At 39.7% G+C, this 21693-nt stretch overlaps 1 protein-coding gene across 1 annotated transcript; it reads left to right on the top strand.

Moving 5' to 3' along the window:
- Window positions 1–7215: 7215 nt before the first annotated feature.
- Window positions 7216–9526, top strand: LOC114622913 (seminal vesicle secretory protein 3A-like). Its single transcript, XM_028769482.1, has 4 exons — window positions 7216–7302; window positions 7535–7879; window positions 7973–8389; window positions 9196–9526. The coding sequence occupies exons 1-3, from the start codon at window positions 7230–7232 to the stop codon at window positions 8359–8361; spliced, it is 807 nt and encodes a 268-aa protein (XP_028625315.1). The 5' UTR covers window positions 7216–7229; the 3' UTR covers window positions 8362–8389; window positions 9196–9526.
- The last annotated feature ends 12167 nt before the right edge of the window (window positions 9527–21693 follow it).

Genomic DNA, 21693 nt, shown 5'->3' with positions numbered 1-21693 from the left:
TTTAGAGTGGAGTTCTATGCAAGGTAAGAGGTAAGAATCCTTCTTCCATTCTCTCTCTCTCTCTCTCTCTCTCTCTCTCTCTCTCTCTCTCTCTCTCTCTCTCTTTCTGCACAGGTTTTTCCACGACCATTTACAGAAGGTATAGTTTTTTCTCCAATGTAATTTTTTGACATTTTTGTAATTAAAAAAAAGTCAGGTAGCTGTAGTTCTACAAAGTTATGTCTTAGTCTTTTATTCTATCCGCTTGTCAACGCATCTTCTTTTGTGCCAGTATCATGCTCGTTTTATTACTATGATTTTGTAGTATAATAGAAAGCAGGCACAGCCATACCTCCTGCAGTATTGTTCAGGATTGTTTAGCTATTCTTCGTCTTCTGTGCTTCTGCATGAATTTTGAGACTCCTTGTTCTATGTCTGCAAAGAAAGGCCCTGGCATTGTGATTGGGGCTACACCCAATATGTGGACTGCTTTTATAGGACAGCCATTTTCACAAATGATAATCCTGTCAATCATGAGCGCGGGTGGGCTTTCCTTTTGCTGTCTTCCTTCTTTATTAAGCGTCTGGAATGTTTTAACGTAGAAGTCTCTTGTTTCCATGGTTAGGTTTATTCTCTGGATTGGTTTTTACGAGGCCACTGTGAGTGGGGTTGTTTTCCTGGTTTCCCTTTCAGCATGCTTGTGATTGACATGTAAGAAGCTACTGATTTTTGTGTTAATTCTTGTATCCTTTCCCTTTGGTGAAAGTATTTACCAGCTCCAATTTTTTGGTGGGGTCTTAGGATCTATATCTTGTGCATAGACATTAGCTTTTAATATCTTGCATACAGAACCATGTCATTAGCAAATAGAGATACATTGACCTCATTTTCATTCTGCACCCCCTTTTCCCCTTCTCTTGTCTTACTGCTGTAGCTAAGACTTCAAGCATTGTATTAACTAAGAGTGGAAGGAGTGGACACTCTCACCTTGTTCTTGACCTCATTGTGAATGCTTTGAGTTTTCCTCCATTTAGAACGAGGCTGGTTGTTCTTAATAACACTTTTCATGCTGAAGCATGATTGCTATATTCCTAGACACTCTACAACTTTTGTTATGGCAGATGTTGGATTTTTTGAAAGGCCATTCCTGCATCAGATGAGCCAACTGTGACTTCTGTCTTTGAGCCTACTTATATGATGGGTAATATTACTGATTTAAATACATTGAACCATTCCTGCATCACTGGGATGAAGCCAATATGGTTATGATGAATGGTCTTTTTGTATATGATCTTGGATTTGGCTTGACATATCTTACTAATAATTTTTACATCTATGCTCACCAGGGAGATGGGTCTGTAATTTTCTTATTGTGTGTGTCTGTGTGTGTGAATTTGGAAGCCTTCCCTTTCTATTGTATGTAATTATTTAAGCGATGCTGCTATTAGTTCTGGTGAAATTCTGTAGCGAGTTCATGTGGTCTTTAGTCATTTTTTAGATGAGACACCTTTTTACTGTTACTTCAATCTCATTAATGGTTTTGGAGTCAGTGTAAATTGTTTATTTCATCTTGGATTAATTTTGGTATGTTAAATGCATCAAGAACTTTTTTCATTTCTTTCAGATTTCCCAATATAGTAGAACAGAGGTTTTAAAAATATTTATGTTTTTCTGAGTCCCACTGTTATTTGTTGTAATATCTGTTTTTGTTTCTAACTTAGTATAAACAAAAAATTTTCTCTGTTACTTTTGGTTAATATAGCCAAAGTCCTGTTAAAAATCTTTCAAAGAACCATTGTTCATTACAGATTCTTTGTATTGTTGTTCTTTCTATTTTATTATGAGATAGCACTTACCTTTCTAAGACAAGCGCTATCTATAGCACATCTATAAACTTACTATAACTGTCTTCTCTTTGTCACAAAGTATCTTGCTCTTTAGATAGTTACAGAAACTTTTCTGCTGGGGTCCAGCCCTGGTGGGGTCTTCTTTCTTGTTGGTTCTTCTTGAGGCAGCAAAGGGGGAAGAGTGTTGGTGGAGGATAAGACATTGTCTTCCGAGATATGGGGGTAAGACTTTGTCTTATGAGATATTTAGGGTTGCTGTATACTAATAAAAAGTTTACTTATCTAAGTTACTATGCTACTGTAGTTGACCTGCCTTCTGTGATTCTCTGAGGCCAGAAACTGCAGTCTCTGCCACTTCGCACCTCATCCTAAAACAGCAGGAGATTAAGTAAAAGATTACTTGCCAGAGCCTTTTCTCTTTTGCCCAGATGCCTCTTGCTTGTCAGGCTAGGGGAACATTTGCAGCAGTAAACTTCTATGGAACCAGGAGAAGAGAATAATGCTCACAGAAGGACAAATTTTTACATAAGCAAATATGCATAAATTCACATAAACTCATACACAAAGTCATGCATGCACATTTATACATTTCCATTCAAACCAGTTTATCCCAGCTTGTCTGTGTTCTCACAGTTACATACTTTTGCACACACACATGCGTACAGTCTCACAATCAGATACTTACACACACACATCCATGCTTCCATATATGCATTTGCAGCAAAAGACCGAGCACCAGTGCAGAAAGAGCTCACTCATTCTGGATGAAAAGTGTACTCCAATCTTCATTGCATAGAGAAATAAAAAGCTTCTACCCTTTCATTAAATGAATTAAACCCAAGTTTGTAAGAAGAAAGCTTTGTTCCTTTAATAAGACTAAGCCTGCCTTATTAAGAAAAGACCTGTTCTGACCCATGGTAAGGAGAAGCTTGCCCTGCTCCTTCTGCCCACTCTGCAGCTTCTTTCTTCCTCGTTCCCTCTGCATTCTGCACATTGCTCTCTTAGGTTTTTTATGTTACCTATAGTTTCTAAGTTACTCCACCCTGCTTTCTCCTAATCTTGCTCTCTCCTCCAGCTCTGATGCCAGAATAATGCTCTTACTCCCAATGTCTTTTCTCCCAATGCTATGCCTCTACTTCTAAGTTCTTCTTGAGTTCAGTTCTGTCTAAAAGGTGTTCTGTCTAAAAAATTCTCCTCAGCTCAATTCTGACCCTTCCCTCTGTCCTCAGCACTTATACATCTTTTCAGAATACGTGATCACATGGTAAAAAGTTCACACAAGTTCCACATAAAATTCAAATCATAAATCGAATAAGAAGTTTACAATAGAGAGTGTTTACTTTACATGTATATCCATTAGGAGTAATTATCTGGCTAAACATTCACCACCTCTCACAGCTCCACAGGTTCACTGAAAGTTAAAAACCATAACTGAGTTATTAGTGAAGTTTTGTATAGATAAACCCAGTCAATATTTTATCTTCTGTCTTAGCACCTATAATAAATCATTTCTTCTCTTTTTATGACCTTTGGTTAATGGTTTCACAACCTCTAAAATGTTTTCTGAATAGTAGAAAGTCTGGTTACTATCTAGAAGCAGTTAACTGGTGATACATGGGAGACTGACAGAGTTCTCATTGCAGTTTTGACTATCAGAAAGGATCTAATTGCAGTCCCGTTATAAAAGAGCTTAATAAACACTGATATAGTCCTAGGAATTCTTAGAGGCTCATCATTAAGATTTAAGAAGTCATTCATTTGTCTATATAGCATCACTACAAGACAGTACATCTTCATAGACCTGCAAAGATCTGCTCAAAAGAGCGGGCTAATACCTAATGATTGTTACATATGTTTAATAATAACAAGAAAAGCATGTTAATAGCAGGAATATTTCCTAAAATGATTTTCTACTGGGCCTTGCCTACCAGTTTCATCGTAGAAGTTACTCTAAGCCAGTCATCTCAGGAAGATCACCTGCTAATTATTAGTTTGTCCTATGATGGCTCCTGACATTTTTCATTACCTCCCAGATTTCTTCAAAGATGTATTAACCAATAAAAAGTATGTATTGTTAATCTTCGTGTCATTGTAGCTTCTGTACTGTTTTGTGATACTGTTTATAACTTTATCACGGTCCTAGAGAAAATTCCATGGCTTCCAGTAATGAATATTAACATCAGTTGTGTAGATGTCTATTATGCATATTTGACCTGCAGTTGTTTAAACCAGAACTTTGTTAATTTTCTTTTGTTTAGATAATCTCACCACAGGCAATACAGAGCAGAGTAGGGCTATTGAAATTACATATGACTTGCTCTTTTATGGTCAGTGCTAGAAATATAGTAAAAGGAAAAATAAAAAATTAGAAATCATTCAAAAATGAGAGGGAATTTGAGAGGGGGTATTTAAGGATCCTATACTACTAGAATCTTCCAAGCACATGCAGGAAGGAATAGTCATCATGGAATCCATGATTCCAGCTGGGATTCTGTGCAAGATGGGGGCTCGGGAGCCTCAAGGGTCAGTTCTCAGCATTGGGGCTGCATTCACATAACAACCAAGCCTTCTTTGGGTACCAAAGCCATCGCATGTCCCAGTGAATTTCAAGATGTGGATTTGGCAAGTTCCCACTCACTCTAGAAGACTTTCACCCAGAGACAGCAAATGACTAAGCTATGGGGTGACATTTGAGAATGTCAGAGAGTGGGGGAAGTGAACAGAACAAAGAAGTCTGCACTGAGGTGGAGGGTTGAGGAGTCAGCCCTCTCTCCTGCTTTCAGAGCTTTCTCTGCAGTAAACATCCCTCGGGAGGAGGAAGGCTGGGGAAAGAACTGAGCAGCTGGGCTCAGAGAGCTCAGACTTGCTGAGCAACAAACCATAGGTAGAACAGAGGGCTCTGTAGGGCTGAGCAACCTGCCAAGTGCAAGCACCTGACTCTCAGGCTCCACAGTACCTCAACAGTGATGGGATTTCCTCCTTGCCAGAAGTTGGCAGAACTGACCACAATGCTCTTTTATTTGCAAGTTTTTATTTTTAGTCATAAAGTTTTAATAAATATTTTCATAAAAATAGAAATTTTTATTTAATTTTTTTATGTTTTAAGATTATAAAATAATATTATTCCTGGTACCCACAGATAAGTATTGTTCTCACCACTGAAATTTCTCTTTGCAACTGACAGAGACCATTACAGAACAACCTAACTGATCAAAACAGAGGGTGGAGGCCCATGCCAACCTGTACACCAAGAGATAACTCCTATACCTAAGATAAGAATTTAACGTGATTTCTCTTCTGTGTTGGGAGTATAATTTGTCTATACCTGTAACAATTATAAGGCCCTACTTCTGTCATTGACTTCAAACTTGTCCCAAGGGTTTTCCTAGTCCTAGTTGCACTCTACCAAGATGGTTGCCATCAACACACCATTTCTCTTCTTTAGACACCATGGATCTTCTGTTGACATTTATCGACATTGTGCATTCCTGGAGTACAGCAGTCTATAACTACCATTGGGATCTGTTTGGATGTGGAGTCAGATTCTCCTGGGAGTTTCTATTGGACTTTCCCTGATTTTCTTTATGAATACGATGAGCATTTACATTTCATCTTTATCTCTTGCACAGACCTTGAAGGCACACATTTTACTTTCTACCCACTAACAAGGGCCATTTTCCAGACCCTGGTCTGCCACAAGTCAGCTCACCATAGAAGAGTTCCACCTGGTTTGTTCTCAAGGGAAGTGCATGGAGTAGGGGAGAAGCAAGCAGGAAGAGGAAGTGACTGGACTTCTTGGTAATGTCAAAACTGTGACTGGCATCTGTACTGAGGGATGAGTTATCTTCAGGATTGGAGCACAGAGATAAGATTAGGAGGAGCTCAGAGCTCCTAGATTAAAGCCAGCATCCGCGTGTTCTGTTGCATGGCTTAGTGCCTGCATCTTTGTTCTTCCCATGAAGCTTTGCCTTAACCCCTTCCACAGCATTGTTCCAGGTAAATCAACACTTGGAGATAGAATGACCTAAAACACTTTTTCACCAGCCTTCTGTTGCATCCCCCTGCAGGGCAGGGCTGGGTGCATGCAGGCTCTCTGCAGAGATGCTTGACTCTTCCCTGCTCTGTCCACACCACTGGGTGCCTGGGAAAGCTCAGGCCTGCCTTATGAACTTTACCGAATCCATGGTGATTCCTGCAAGTTCCTGCAAGGTCTTCTCACAGATGCAGGAGACTTCACGTTTCCAGGAAGTGGAGAGGATCCCACTGCATCCAGTCTCAGGACATTCTCACACTCTTCTACTAACACATTCGCCAGGGAGGGCAGACATAAGCAGTGACCTGTAGAAAGGGGTTTTGCATCTGCAAAGGAGTTTTTCCTCATCAAGCAGGTAATGTGGATTTTAGATGATTTCAAGAATATATTTAAGGAGGCCAGTTTCCTTCCCCGTGTTCCAACAGTCATCCTGTTTCCAGCCAAACATGGTTTCTCCCATACCTGAACATCCCTCTGCAGCTCCACTCACTCTTGAGATGCAGCCCCAATGCTGACACTACTGAATACATAACCACGGAGTCCTCTTGAGCACGTCTCTGCTCTCTCCTACCTGCAGATGAGGGCTGCCATACCTCACTCAGAGTCTCTCATCAAAGCTACTAATGACAGGAATCACTGGGGGATTCTCACATAGGGCAGTAGTAAGGGCAGGCATTTTAGAGTTACTTTTATGCAGTTATATCTTGGTTATTTTTGAAATTTTCTTTAGATTCCATAAACATACCTTCTTTCCTGTTTCCTTTTCACCTGAAACAGATCTGTGTCCATCTCATTTGAAAGGAAACAAAAGTGCATATTATAGCCGGGCGGTGGTGGCGCACGCCTTTAATCCCAGCACTTGGGAGGCAGAGGCAGGTGGATTTCTGAGTTCGAGGCCAGCCTGGTCTACAGAGTGAGTTCTGGGACAGCCAGAACTACACAGAGAAACCCTGTCTCGAAAAACCAAAAAAAAAAAAAAAGTGCATATTATATTTTTGATGCAGCATGAAGCTCAGAACTCTGTTGACAAGACCCCACACTTGAACTAGAAAATCTTGGACGGGCTCTGGTTACTCCTGTGATCGCTGCCTTGAATTTCTCCTGGAAACATCATGTGATGATCTTGAGGTGGCGATAAAGATCTAAAGTTCTTCTGGGACTTGTCGGGGTAAGACAAAGACTCTGACATCATGTGTCTCTAGTCTCTAGGAATGTTTACATCTCCTACTGAGAATAAGGGAGAAGCCAGCAAGCCAGATAAGTAAGGACAGGCGATGCCTTTTGTGACTACAGCCACATTTCTGCACCCAGCAAAGAACATATAAATGAGGAGACCAGCTGAGCTCTCAGTGAAGGCCCTTCCTGCTAAGATGAAGTCCATCTTCCTCAGCCTTTCTCTGCTCCTCCTTCTAGAGAAGAAAGCAGCTGGGATAGAATTCTATGGTGAGTTCAGGGAGCGGCCTGGAAAGAAAGGCACTCAGGGAGAATGTCCATAAGGGTGTTCTGGCAGTGAGAAGAAGCCTCCATGGGGTGATCATGACGGACTTTGAGTGTTCTCCACCCACACCCACATACCTGTGGGTATGCCAGTGGGTTGATGGGGAATTCTGGGATGAGACTTGCAAGGGAGCTGTACAGATAATGTAACTCAAAGATTCTTGTCATCCATTAGCAGGTGGGACAAAAGGACACTTTGTAGTAAAAACATCCCCACTCGTATTTCTCGGAAATGGCCAGTTTCTCTATGGTCACAAAGAAGAACAGGAAGAGGCCCCTGAAGAAAGCATCTTTGTGCAAACTAAGCACCATGCATATGGCCAGGATGTTGATGCTGACATGGGAGAGGCTCACAGTTCACAGGAACAGACAGGTATAAAGGAAGACATAGTTTGTGATGAAGAAGATGAGCTTGCCCAACAAAAATCCCAGCCACAATCTCAGTCACAAATAAAATCCCAAACTCAAGTGAAATCCCATGCAGTCCAGCTGAAGTCCCAAACAGGCCAGCTAAAGACCACAGGCCAGCTAAAGACCACAGGCCAGCTAAAGACCACAGGCCAGCTAAAGACCATAGGGCCGGTGAAATCACAAACAGGCCAGCTAAAGACCATAGGGCAGGTGAAATCACAAACCAAGCTGAAATCCCACGGAGTCTCTCTGAAGTCCTACAAAGCACCATTACATCTCCGAGAAGTCGTTCCTCGGCAAATCAAGGTCAAAGGATACAGCCTGGATGAAGACCTGGCCCAAGTGCGCCAACAGCGGGCAAAGGTTCACAGGCTCAAGGGAAAGCGTGGCCGGTCCCGGAAAACAGCAGCATTCTTCCCACAGTTTAGACACCGCTCCCAACCCAATCATGGGTACTTTGTGCAGTTTCAAGAGCAGCTACAGGGCAGTGTTCATCACACAAAACCTTTCCACCATGGTCCCGGGATGTGCTACTGTCCAAAAGGAGGGTTAATTCTATACCCAGACACCTTCACTGGACAATACATTCATTAACCTTTCAAGAATTAAGACACATTTAGAGGTGAGTATCTTAGCAACCAGGAGACCCGACTACCCCAGTGTTTCTAGGTGGTGCATGGCGGACTCCCTGGGCCTCCCCGTGGGATGGTAGTGATACCTACAGCAGTGGATGTGCTGAGATGCACACCTTATGGAGTTGAGCTCCAGCTCCTGCTGGATGCAGCAAGCACCTGTCAGAGGCAGAGAAAACTGCCTGGGCTACCACGATGTCTCGAATCCTTCTCCTTAGTATTTTCTACACACGTAGCCATTAGTTCTTCGAACATGCACCACTCATACAATCACGTAAATTTAAGATATATTTTGGTGACTTCTTATGCTTTGGATTCATAAGGCTCAGTTTCTTGCTACATTGCTACAAAGTGTTGTTGGTTTTGTTTCCCACACCAGTTAATGTTCTTCAATGCCATTTAGGGCATACTTATCATTTTGAGACCAGAGACCCATGAGGGTTTTGAAGCATCTTTGTAAATACGGGAGATAAGTGAGCCCATGGACCATCTTTGTTTGTGGTCCAGAGGCTGTGAGAAGTGGCACTCCAGGGTGCTGAGGAATCAGGTACAGGGGTGCTTGCTTTGTCAGGAGAGAAGTCTGAAGCCTGAGGAGCAAAAGGTAGTGGTACATTCATGCTTACATTAAGGGGCACTTCATGTGAAGGGAAGGCAAGCAACAGAACTGTGGGTCCAGTGGTCAGTAGCAGCCAGTATTCCAAATGGCTGCAAGTCGAACAGACAAGGGAACTGGACACATGGCTCTGTCTGCTAGCCCTCACTAATCTGTGTTACCATCTATGTCCTCTCTCCATAGGAGTCACCTGCCCTGTGTGTGTGGACTGTGATGTCCTTAAGATGCTGACTGCCCTGTAGTCCTCAATACCATGCACGGATGCCATGACCTGATCACATGTTCCTTCCTGAGACTTTCTAAAGTTGGAGCAACCTCACACAGGTGCTCTCCAGTAAACAGAGCCTTCCTGACATTAGTTGCTTTTGACTGTCGAAATCCCCATGTTCCTACCAGCTTTGGTGTTTGGATGACATCTTTTCAAATGATAAACTCAAACTGAAAGAACAGAACACTCTTGTAGCGTTACACATAATATAAAACAAGTGTTTCCCAATAAAGACATTGTTTTGGCATCAATTGTTTTTTAATTTGTCTATATATTTTGATTGTGTGTATGTGTGCGTGTAAGTGGATGCTCATTCCTGCCAGGACATGCCTATGAAGTTCAGACGATAACTTTTAGAATTTGTTTTCTTTCCTCTTCCATGGGACACAGAGACTGAACTCGGGTCATCAGGCACTAAGAGTGACTGTCCTTTCTCACTGAGCCTCTGTTTAAGCATCCTCTGCTTTTGCCTATTTAGATCCTTTCATTCCTACAAGCTTAACTGTTTGGAGAGCATACCTCCAAGTGATGTTCCAAATGCGAACAACAGCAGTCACAGCCCTGTATCTAGATCTCTTTCTAGGCATGCGACATCAAAGGAAGTGATGAGCTCTCCCGTTCCTCTGTGCTCATACTGAGCACATCTTTTCACCCTCAAGACCCTTTTGCTAATGAGGTTTCAGAAACTGTGTACTCAGAAATGCTACATAACCTGTATTCTGGCAGGCCATGCAGGGCTCCATGCTATGCTGGCACCCTCATTTGTATTGGCCAACTATACCTTACTCTTATTTCCAGAGCATTTTCTTCTTTTCCGGCTTCCTTTCAGAAACAAATATCTCATGCACTGACAGGTTAAGCCTCTACCACTCAACAAGATAGAGTGTGTTGATAGAGTGTGTCGCTGTGGACAGACAGAATGAAGGACCAAATAGAATACTTGGGAGGGGTGTCTTCTAAATGGCAACTTCCTGGCTAAATGATCTATTTTCTGGTATCTTGGAAGCTTCCAAAGAACGAAAATTCTTTAGGAACAGAAGATAACATAGAAGAGTAAAGATAGCTTTGCAGTTCCAGATCAGCCACAGGAACAACCTATCATCAATAAAAGTTTACATCCTACCATTTGTACATAAAAAAGTTCAGGTGGTACCTTGAGCCCCGTTTCATATCTGTTGGCTGAGAATATATACATATACATATACACATACACATACACATACACATACACATACACATACACATACACATACATGCCTGACTTATTTATTCATGAGTATGTTTGAAGGTTTTGAAAACGGAAAGAATGATTCTCAATGTGGTCAAATATCAACACACCTGCCTTCAATTCTACAAGCCCAAAGTCACGTGACCAGGAGTCAGAGCCACCACCATCCCTTTGATTTTAGAAAGTATAGTCCATCTAGCTATGAACATAAAGCAGTGACCCCTTTGTTGTGCATTCACAGGGGGTGGCCCCCCATTTCTCTGTGTACACTAAATAGAGAATGAAACTAGAGAAATGTCCAAGCTTTAGAACATAAGAAAATTGTTTTATTCTGAGGTCTGGAAATTTGGAGGCTATGAGTCTACCTTTCCATTTAAGTTTCTCATTTGAAAACTACAATTGGAAGCACATTACATGTGTAGGTGATACTAAGATGTTGTTAAGGTACAGCCGAGGGTAGAATAAGGTAGACTTTTAAAAGCTTAGCCATAGAATAACCACATTTTATATGTGGTAAGGACAGAGAGCAGAAGACAGAATGTAGATTGTTATAGGTTTAATTAGAGTCTCTGCCAAACAAAATGTTGACTTCTAAGTCCTGGACTTAGAAGAGAGTATTTGGAACTAGAATCCTTGAGAAAGGATTACACTCACCCAAACACGATCAGAGTGCTTTCACTCAGAGCCAGTCATAACTGGTATCCTTTATTCTTCCTTTTTATTATTTTGGAATTTCATACATGCTCAAAATACTTTTGATTAAAGCCAATGCCTGATCCACTTCCTCCAGATTCTTTTCTACCCTCTCACCATGGCTATTCCATCCCAACTTTATGTGTTGTTTCATGTTTTTTAATCTACTGAGTCTACTTAGTGTGAACTGGTGTAGGATGATCTTCTGGAACATGAGTTGGCTCTCGAGGGCTGAAGACAATGTATCTCCCAGCAGGCATAATGTGACGATAGTACAGCAACAGGCATCATGGGTATCTCCCTCATCCATGATGAGATTTTGGCTGATTTGATGTGTAGGTCTTATGCATGTGGTCACAGCTGCAGTGGGTTTAAGTGTGCAGTAGCATTGTCATGTCTAGAAAAGACTATTTCTCTGCAGAGTCCACCTGAGTCTTACCATCCTTCCTCTCTCATCTTGATTGATGCTCCCTGAGCCTTATAACGAAGGAAGGGAGTGTAATATTTTGGTCTGGTGCTGCTATGTACTCAAATGCTAAATTCTAGCTACCAAGATCAAGTTGCCCCCAAAGAGCAGAGCCTCATGTGCATCAAGTAATACTATGTAAAGCCACTCCTCAATTTAAAGCTATTGGTTAAATAAAACTAGCAACAGCCAATTGCTGTGGGGAATAGAGAGAGGTAGAGTTTGAGTTACCAGGCTAGGGGTCAGAGGTAGGGACCACAAAGAGAAAGGGAAGGAGAGATGGAGAGGAGGAATATGAAAGAGAAGACAGTAACCCAATTATTCTCCTTTGGGTCAGTCCCCAATACCTAGAAACACTTAAGGCCCCAAAGTGGACACACCTAGCAGGGACTCACAAGCACTCTGTACCAGTCAACCCGTAGCTATTAAAATTTCCTAAGATCAGGAGGGTCACAGAAAGACTGAAGAACAGAATACCCACTCAAGAAAGACAGAACCAGGTATCAACATCTAGATCCACAACCATCCCAAACACAGATTCCTATATACCAGTGCAAAAACACAATCATAACACTAAAGGGACAATATGTCTCTACCAAAACCCATCAAATTTTCTACAGTAGGTCTTGAGAAATGCAATACAGCTGAAGCATGAGACAAAGACTTCAAAATAGTGATTATGGATATGTTCAAGGACCTCAAAGAGGGTATGAGTAAACTCCTTAAGGAAGTCTGGGAAAAACACATATAAAAAGTGGGATGAAATGAAATGTTAAATCTAAAATAATTCAGACACAAAGCAATCAGGAAATTCAGGATGCAATAAAAAGGTCCACTCTATGAACAATAGGGACAGAAAAAGGAGAAAAGTTCAAACTCGCAGAAAACATTTTCAACAAAATTATAAAAGAAAATTTCCCTAACCTAGAAAAGGAGATGCTTATCAAGATGAAAGTATCATACAAAATACCAAACAATTTTATGAGGTCCCATTTGTCAATTCTTGATCTTAGAGCATAGGCCATTGGTGTTCTGTTCAGGAACTTTTCCCCTGTGCGTAGGTATTGGAGGTTCTTTTCTACCTTCTCTTCTATTAGTTTCAGTGTAGCTGGTTTTATGTGAAGGTCCTTTATCCACTTGGACTTGAGCTTTGTACAAGTAGATAAGAATGGATCGATTTGCATTCTTCTACATGCTGACCTCCAGTTGAACCAGCACCATCTGTTGAAAATGCTGTCCTTTTTCCACTGGATGGTTTTAGCTCCTTTGTCAATGATCAAGTGACCATAGGTGTTTGGGTTCATTTCTGGGTCTTCAATTCTATTCCATTGATCTTCCTGCCTGTCTCTGTACCAGTACCATGCAGTATTTATCACTATTGCTCTGTAGTACATCTTGAGGTCAGGGATGGTTATTCCCCCAGAAGTTCTTTTATTGTTGAGAATAGTTCTCACTATCCTGGGTTTTTTGTTATTCCAAATGAATTTGCAAAATGCTCTTTCTATCTCTATGAAGAATTGATTTAGAATTTTGATGGGGATTGCATTGAATCTGTAGATTGCTTTTGGCAAGATGGCCATTTTTACTACGTCAATCCTACCAATCCATGAGCATGGAGATCTTTCTATCTTCTGAGATCTTCTTTGATTTCTTTCTTCAGAGACTTGAAGTTCTTGTCATACAGATCTTTCACTTGCTTGGTTAGATTCACACTAAGGTATTGCAAAGCTTCTGTAAGGCAAAGGACACTGTCAGTAGACAAAATGGCAACCAACAGATTGGGAAAAGATCTTTACCAGTCCTACATCTGATAGAGGGCTAATATCCAATATATACAAAGAACTCAAAAAAAAAATAGATTCCAGACAACCAAATAACCCTATTAAAAATGGGGTACAGAGCTAAACCAAGAATTCTCAAGTGAGAAAACTCAAATGGCCGAGAAGCTCTTAAAGAAATGTTCAATATCCTTAGTCATCAGGGAAATGCAAATCAAAGCAACCCTGAGATTTCATCTCACACCAGTCAGAATGGCCAAGATCAGAAACTCAGGTGATACCAGATGCTGGCAAGGATGTGGAGAAAGAGGAACACTCCTCCATTGTTGGTGGGATTGCAAGCTGGTACAACCACTCTGGAAATCAGTCTGGTGCTTCCTCAGAAAATTGGACATAGCACTACCTGAGGACCCAGGTATACCACTCCTGGGCATATACCCAGAAGATGCTCCAACACATAACAAGGACACATGCTCCACTATGTTCATAGCAGCCTTATTTATAATAGCCAGAAGCTGGAAAGAACCCAGATGTCCTTCAACAGAGGAATGGATACAGAAAATGTGGTACATTTGCACAATGGAATATTACTCAGCTATTAAAAACAATGAATTCAAGAAATTCTTACGTAAATGGACAGAACTAGAAAATATCATCCTGAGTGAGGTAACCCAATCACAAAAGAATACACATGGTATTCACTCACTGATAATTGGATATTAGCCCAAAAGCTCACAATATCCAAGATGCAACTCACAGACCACATGAAGCTCATGAACAAGGAAGACCAAAGTGTGGGTGCTTTGGCCTTTCTTAGAAGGAGTAACAAAATACTCATGGGAGCAAATATGGAGACAAAGAGTGGGACAGAAACTGAAGGAATGGTTGTCCGGAAACTGTTCCACTTGGAACAGTCCAACCCTTGTGCAGTCACCAAAGGTAGACGCTGATGTAGATGCCAGGAAGTCCATGCTGACAGGAACCTGATACAGCTGTCTCCTTAGAGGTCTGCCAGAGCCTGAAATATACAAAGGCAATGCTCACAGCTAACCATTGAACTGATCAAGGGGTTCCCAATGGAGGAGTTAGAGAGAAGACTGAAGGAGCTGAAAAGGTTTGTGGCCTTATGGGGAGAGCAACATTATCAACCAACCACAGCTCCCAGAGTCTAAACCACAACCTGGGAGCACTAAGGGGGGGACCCATGGCTTCAGCTGTATATATAGGGGAGGATGACATTGTCAGGCATAGGTGGGTGAGGGAGTCCTTGGTCCAGTGAAGGCTAGACGCCCCAGTGTGGGGGAAATCATGGGTGGGGAGGTGGGAGTGGGTGGGGGCATATCCTCATAGAAGCAGGAGGATGGGGGATGGGATGAGGGGTTCCTGGGTGGGGGAGAAATGTGGAAAGGGGATTACATCTGAAATGTAAATAAAATATCCAATAAAAAAATTTAAAAACAACAACAAATACCAAACAGACAGGACCAGAAAGGAAATTCCCCATGACACATAATAATGAAACACTAAACCTATAGAACAAAGAAAGAATATTAAAATCTACAAGTGAGAAAGACCAGATAATATATAAAGGCAGACACATTACGAAAATGCCTCACTTCTCAATGAAGAGTCTTAAAGGCAAAAGGGCCTGAATAGATGCTCTACAGACTCTAAGAGATCACAGATATCAGCCCAGGCTACTATACCTAGCAAAACTATTGATCACAATAAGCAAAGAAAAACACTCCTCCCAAAAAAACTACACACACACACACACACACACACACACACACACTGAATTTAAGCAGTGTCTATCTACAAATCAAATTCTATAGAAGACACTAGAAGAAAACTTTGATCTGAAGACGTTAACCATATCTAAGAAAACACAAGGAATAAATAATTCCAGACCAGTAAGTTTAAAAGGGGGAGTAAACTCACAGGATAGCAACTGTGGAGGCCTAGCCCAGGCTATTCTTCTTTCAGGTTGTCTCTTGAAGGTAGCCAAGTGGGAAGAGCATGAGGGTAGGAGGCAAGATTTAACCTTGAGTGATAGTAGGGACTGCCTTTTCTATAATAAAACAGGTGTCTTAAGTCTAAATTACCTTCAGTGGTAGCTGACCTGCCTGAGTTCCTCTGGTGTTTAGCACCTCATACTAACAAGGTGGAGGGGGTGGGGGTTAAGTAAAAGGATTTTATTGTTAGTGCCCTTTCTCTGGTCAACCAGCCAGAAGCCTCTCTGACTAAGCTGGTTAACTCTTTGTAAACCAGAGAGGAAGGAAAGGAAAAGAATTAAGATGCTTTACAGAAGCAAATATGGGCAGACACATATACATTCAAACATTCATACACCCACACTCTGGCCGGGCCCTACCATATGTCACAGTTAACTTCACAATTATTCATGCATGGTTACATATATACACATACCTACACACATATGTATAGAAAAACAGACATACACATTTGAAGGATGGATGGACAGATGGGACAAAGTTCCCCAAGCCAAACATTCAACCAAAACTTTATTTCTTTTCTCTGGTTTTTTTATGCCTTCTTAGATAGAAAGTTCTTTAGAAAATTATCTCGCCAGTCAGTGATGGCGCACGCCTTTAATCCCAACACTTGGGAGGCAGAGGCAGGCAGATTTCTGAATTCAAGGCCAGCCTGGTCTACAGCCAGGACTACACAGAGAAACCCTGTCTCAAAAAACCAAAAACCCAAAAAAAAAAAAGAAAAGAAAAAAGAAAATTATCTCAGAGATAAAATGCTACATAAAATGGGAGTTACAGAAGGATGTTGATATTAAGTTGAAAGCAGTGTTTCATTATTATAACATGCTCATTATAAGTTCAAAGCAACAGTTTTTTCATGGCCTTCTCTTATCATAGTGCACACCTGTGACTTTATCCTTGGACCTAAATGTTTTTCCTTGAACACAAATTTGTCCTCCACATCTATTTCTCTTTTTAGTGTAATTGTGAAAGCGCATTGTATTTCTTATTATGCAGCCTTTACTTACTATATGAGGAGTGGGAACATTCTATTCTTGATTCTAACTTTATTACATCTTTCTAGCAAAGCAACTAAGACCATCTCTTAAAACTTTCTTCCTAAAATTATTTGAATCAAATCAGGAATTCTATAGAATCATTATCTGTTTGTCTATATAGCATCACTACAAGGTAGTACATCTTCACAGGTCTGCAGAGATCTGCTCAAAAGGTTGGTCAATACCTAGTGATTGTTATATATTTAATGATAATAGGAAAAGAATATTAATAGCAAAGATCTTTCCTCAAATATAGTCATCTTGGCTTTACCTAAAGAAGCAAATCCGTCATAGCTTCACAATCCATGGCAGAACCATCTCAGGAAGATCACCTGCTGCACAATAAGAAATAGAGTGAGCTTTCATAATTACACAAAAAAGATAAAAAGACTTGGGAGACAAATTTGTGTTCAAGGAAAAACATTTAGGTCCAAGGATAAAGTCACAGGTGTGCACTATGATAAGGCAAGGTCATGTAAAAACTGTTGTTTTTAGCATCTCTTAGATGGCTCTTAGCAAGCAACAAAATAACAGAAATCAGTAAATCCTACTTATTGATAACTCTCACTATTAATGGCCTCAGCTCCCCAGTAAAAAGACATATTGACCAACTGTGTCAAAAATGGGATCTGTCCTTCTGCTTCACTCAAGAAACACTTTACTAACAAGGATAGACATAACTTCTTGGTAAAAAAAAAAAAAAGACAGATGAAGATATTTCAAGCAACAAACTGGTGTAGCCATTTTAATATCTGAAAAAGCAGACTTCATTCCAAAACTAATCAGAAGAGATAAGGAAAGACACTACATATTCATTAGTGGAAAAATCCACCAAGAGGACATTGCAATTCTAAAGATCTATGCACCAAACACAAGGGCACACATGTTCATAAAAGAAACACTAGAACAACTAAAATTACATATTGGTATTACACAGTGATTGCCAGTGACTTGAATACCTGACTCTCTCCAATAGATAGGTCATGTAGACAAATACTAAACAGAGAAATAATGAAGTTAAATAATGTCATAAATCAAATGGGCCTAGCAGATATTTACAGAATATTTCACCCAAAAATAAAATAATATTCCTTCTTCCCAGCAGCTCCTAAATTTTTCTCCAAAGTTGACCATATACTTGGGCACAAAGTAAGTCTCAACTAAAACAAGAAAGTTGAAATAATGTTCTGCATTCTATCTGACCAGCGTGGATTCAAATTGAATATCAACAACAGAAAGTATATAAATTTGTGGAAACTTAGCAACTAAACTACTGAATAAAAAATGGCTCAAGACAGAAATTAGGAAGAACAGAAACACTTTCTAGAACTGAATAAAAATGAAGCAAAACATACCCAAACCTATGGGACACAATTAATGTAATTCTAAGAGGCAAGTTCATAGCACTAAAGCCCTAAAAACACAGTTAAAGAGACATTCTATTAGTAACTTAACAACACACCTGAAATCTCTAGAACAAAAAAGAAGAAGAGGAGGAGGAAAAAGAGGAGGAGAACAAACAACAAGTAGAAGAAATATCTCAGTATATACCAAACTAATTTAAACAAACTTAAAATACCTGGTGAAGTAGAAATAGTAATTAAAAACATAATCTAAAAGGATCAGATGACATGAAATAACCAAGCTCAGGACTGAAATCAATAAAATAGAATAAACAAACCAAAAACCCAACAAACAATACAAAGAATCAACAAAACCAAGAGTTCTTTGAGAAAAAGAATAAGACTGATAAAGCTTTTAGCCCAATTAACTTCAAAATAGAAAGTGAAGATCCATGTTAATAAAACTAAAAATGAAAAGAGAGACATTACAACAAACACAGAGGAAATCTAGAGAATTATAAGAACATAATATAAAAAAGTCGCTGTCACCAATCTGGAAAACCAAAAGAAGAGGAGGAGGAAAAAGAGGAGGAGAAAAAACAACAAGTAGAAGAAATATCTCAGTATATACCAAACTAATTTAAACAAACTTAAAATACCTGGTGAAGTAGAAATAGTAATTAAAAGTCTCCCAATCCCACCACCACCAAAAAAAGCTACAGCAAGATGGATGATTCAGGGAAGAATTCTGCCAGACTTTTGAAGAAGAATTAACAACAATATGCCTCAAATTATTCTGAAATATAAAAACAGAAAAAAATTTTATCAAATTCTTTTTATAAGGTCATAGTTACCATGACCACAAAACACATAAAGATAGAGAATCATAAATCAGTTTCCCTTAGGATGGAAAAATCCTCAATAAAGTATGTGCAAACCAAATCCAAGAACACATCAAAAAGCATATGCATTGTGACCAACTAGGTTTCATTCAAGAGATGCAGGGATGGTTCAACATATGTAAATGGATAAATGTGATCAATAATATAAATGGAATGAAAGACAAGAGTACATGATTGTCTTTACACTCAGAAAAGGCTTTTGACAAAATCCAACACCTCTTCATGATAAAAGTTCTGAACAGATTAGGGATATAAGGGACATATCTCAACATAATAAAGGTGCTTTACAGGAAAACCACAGCCAATATGAACCTAAAAAGATAGAAAAAAAATCAAAGCATTTTCACTAAATTAAATTAAGGTTTCCCAGTCTCTCCATACCTGTTCATATTGTACTTGAAATCTTAGCTAGAGCAATAAAACAACTGAAGGAGATCAAGGGCATACAAATAGAAAGAGAAGAAGTCAAAGTATCTTTATTTGCAGATGATAAGATTGTATACATAAGTGAACCTAAAAATTCCATCAGAAAACTCCACAGCTGATAAACACTTTCAGCCAAGTAGCATGGTACAAAACTAATACATAAATATCAATAGCATTCCTATTACAAATGACAAATAGACTGAAGAAAAAAATTAGGGAAACAATATCTTTCACAATAACCTCAGAATATATTTTGGGATAACACTAACTAAGCAAGTAAAAAAGTTACATAATAAAAAATCTTAAGACTTTGAAGAAAGAAATCAAAGAAGATATCATAGGATGGAAAGACTTCCCATGATCATAGACCAGTGGGATTAGCATAATAACATAATAAATAATAACATAATAAATAATAATAAATAATAACATAATAAAAATGACGATCCTACAAAAAGCAATTGACAGATTCAATGTAGCTCCCATCAAAATTCCAATACAGTTCTTCACAGAATTTCAAATGGCAATTTTAAGCAAAAATTGAATTTTGTGTTAATTTTAATACAAAAAAACACATTAACTGAAATAATTCTGAATATTGAAAGATCTGCTGGAGGTTTCACCATCCTTGACCTCAAATTGTACTACAGAGCTATAGTAATAAAAGCAGCATGGTATTGGCATAAAATGGACACATTGATCAACAGAATCAAATTGAAAGCCCAGAAATAAGTCCACACACATATGGACACCTGGGTTTTGATAAGGAAACCAAAAATACACACTAGAAAAAAAAAGACAGCATCTTCAACAAATGGTGCAGCTCAGACTGGACAGTTGCATGTAGAAGAATGCAAACAGATCCAGAGTCATCACCCTGTACAAAACTCAACTCCAAATGGACCAGGGACCTCATCATAAGATTAAACACACTGGTTCTGATGGAAGAGAAAGTGGGGAATAGTCTTGAACTCATTGGCACAGGAAAAGACTTTCTGAACAGGACACCAATAGCACAGGCACTAAGACCAGCAATTAATAAATGGGACCCTGTAATACTGAAAAGCTTCTGTGTGGCAAAGGTCACCATCATTTAGACAAAGAAGCAGCCTATAGAAGCCTACAGAATAAGAAAAGAGTATTACTGACTATATATCCAGTAGAGGGCTAAGGTCTAAAATACACACACACACACACACACACACACACACACACCCTCAAAGAACTGGTCATCAAGAAAGTAAATAAGCCAATTTTAAAAAAGAAGAAACACAAATGGCTGACAAACACTTAAAGAAATGTTCAACATCCTTAGTATTAGGGAACTGCAAATCAAAACAGCTTTGAGATTTCATTTTACACCAGTCAAAATGGCCAACAAATGATAGCTCATGCTGGTGAGGATGTAGGGTAAGGAGAACACTCATCCGTTGCTGCTGCAAGTGTGAGCTTGCACAGTTACTATGGAAATCAGTGTGGTGATTCCTCAGGAAACTGGGAACAGAGCTACCTCAGGACTCAGATACATCTCTGTTGGGACTATTGCCAAAGGGCCTACACTTTACTACAGAGGCACTCGCTCCAGCTCCACCCTGTTCTTTGATGCTCTGTTCACAATAACCAGAAAATGAAAGCTGCTTGGGAACCATCAACAGGTAAAGAAAGTGGGGTACATTTATATGATGTAAATGTTTTTCTAAATAACAAACCGTGAAATTTGCATTTAAATGGATGGAACTAGAAAAATAGTCATCATGAGTTAGGTAGCCCCAGCGCGCACGTATATACCCAGAATATGGACAACAGGGTGAAGGGACAGTGACCAGTGAGAGGTGGAAGAGAGAACAAGAGAAGGTAAGGGGTGGATGAGTGTGAGCAAAGTAAATGAAATGTCACATAAGGAAATGTCACATAAGGAAATGTCACAGGGAACTCCATTCTTTTGTACTGTGCTGAAGAAGAAGGAACATGGATAAAAATACCAGATTGTTAAATCTGAGATAGGAGAACTACGTGGTCTCTGAGGAGTTTCTCTAATCCTTTTCCATTTCCCTCTTATAAGCTTCAGAGATTAGGCTTCAAGAATACATATCTGACATGGACCACAGTGCCTTGTGACCTCGGTACTTGATGTATTCCAAGAACGAGTTCTTACTGAGCTGAATAATAAAAAAGATATGGTAATGTCAATCTTATTTATGGGTCAAAGAAGAAAATCCTTGTCCAATTCTCCATACCAAGGACACAGATACCAAAAAGGAGATTAAGATTGGGGGGAAGCAAAAAAAACAAACAAACAAACAAAAAATCAGAACTGAAACTAACTGCATGATATTGTAGCAACAGAACTCAAGCAAATTTGGAAAATGCATCTCAGCATAGAAAGTTAACGTACTGATAAAGATGAGACCCATGGCAGAAAAAGGAAGTGGCTATCTGGTGGGGAGTGAGCCGCAGATGTGGTGTCTCCGTGCGGGAAGGAAGAGGTGATCCTGAAACAATGAAGAAAGGGAATTTGAGAAAGA

This window comes from Grammomys surdaster, unplaced genomic scaffold (assembly GCF_004785775.1).
Source record: "Grammomys surdaster isolate TR1022 unplaced genomic scaffold, NIH_TR_1.0 193, whole genome shotgun sequence".
In the NCBI taxonomy this organism is placed as follows: domain Eukaryota; kingdom Metazoa; phylum Chordata; class Mammalia; order Rodentia; family Muridae; genus Grammomys; species Grammomys surdaster.
Note: the sequence above shows the minus strand (reverse complement) of the source record. Positions and strands in the feature narration are given on the sequence as shown.

Bases quoted from the DNA above. Each gene is read 5' to 3' on its own strand.
- LOC114622913 (XM_028769482.1), top strand. From the start codon at position 7,230: ATGAAGTCCATCTTCCTCAGCCTTTCTCTGCTCCTCCTTCTAGAGAAG. The intron at 7,303-7,534 runs GTGAGTTCAGGG...ATCCATTAGCAG, and splicing joins AGCTGGGATAGAATTCTATG to GTGGGACAAAAGGACACTTT. The intron at 7,880-7,972 runs GCCAGCTAAAGA...TAAAGACCATAG, and splicing joins AGGCCAGCTAAAGACCACAG to GGCAGGTGAAATCACAAACC.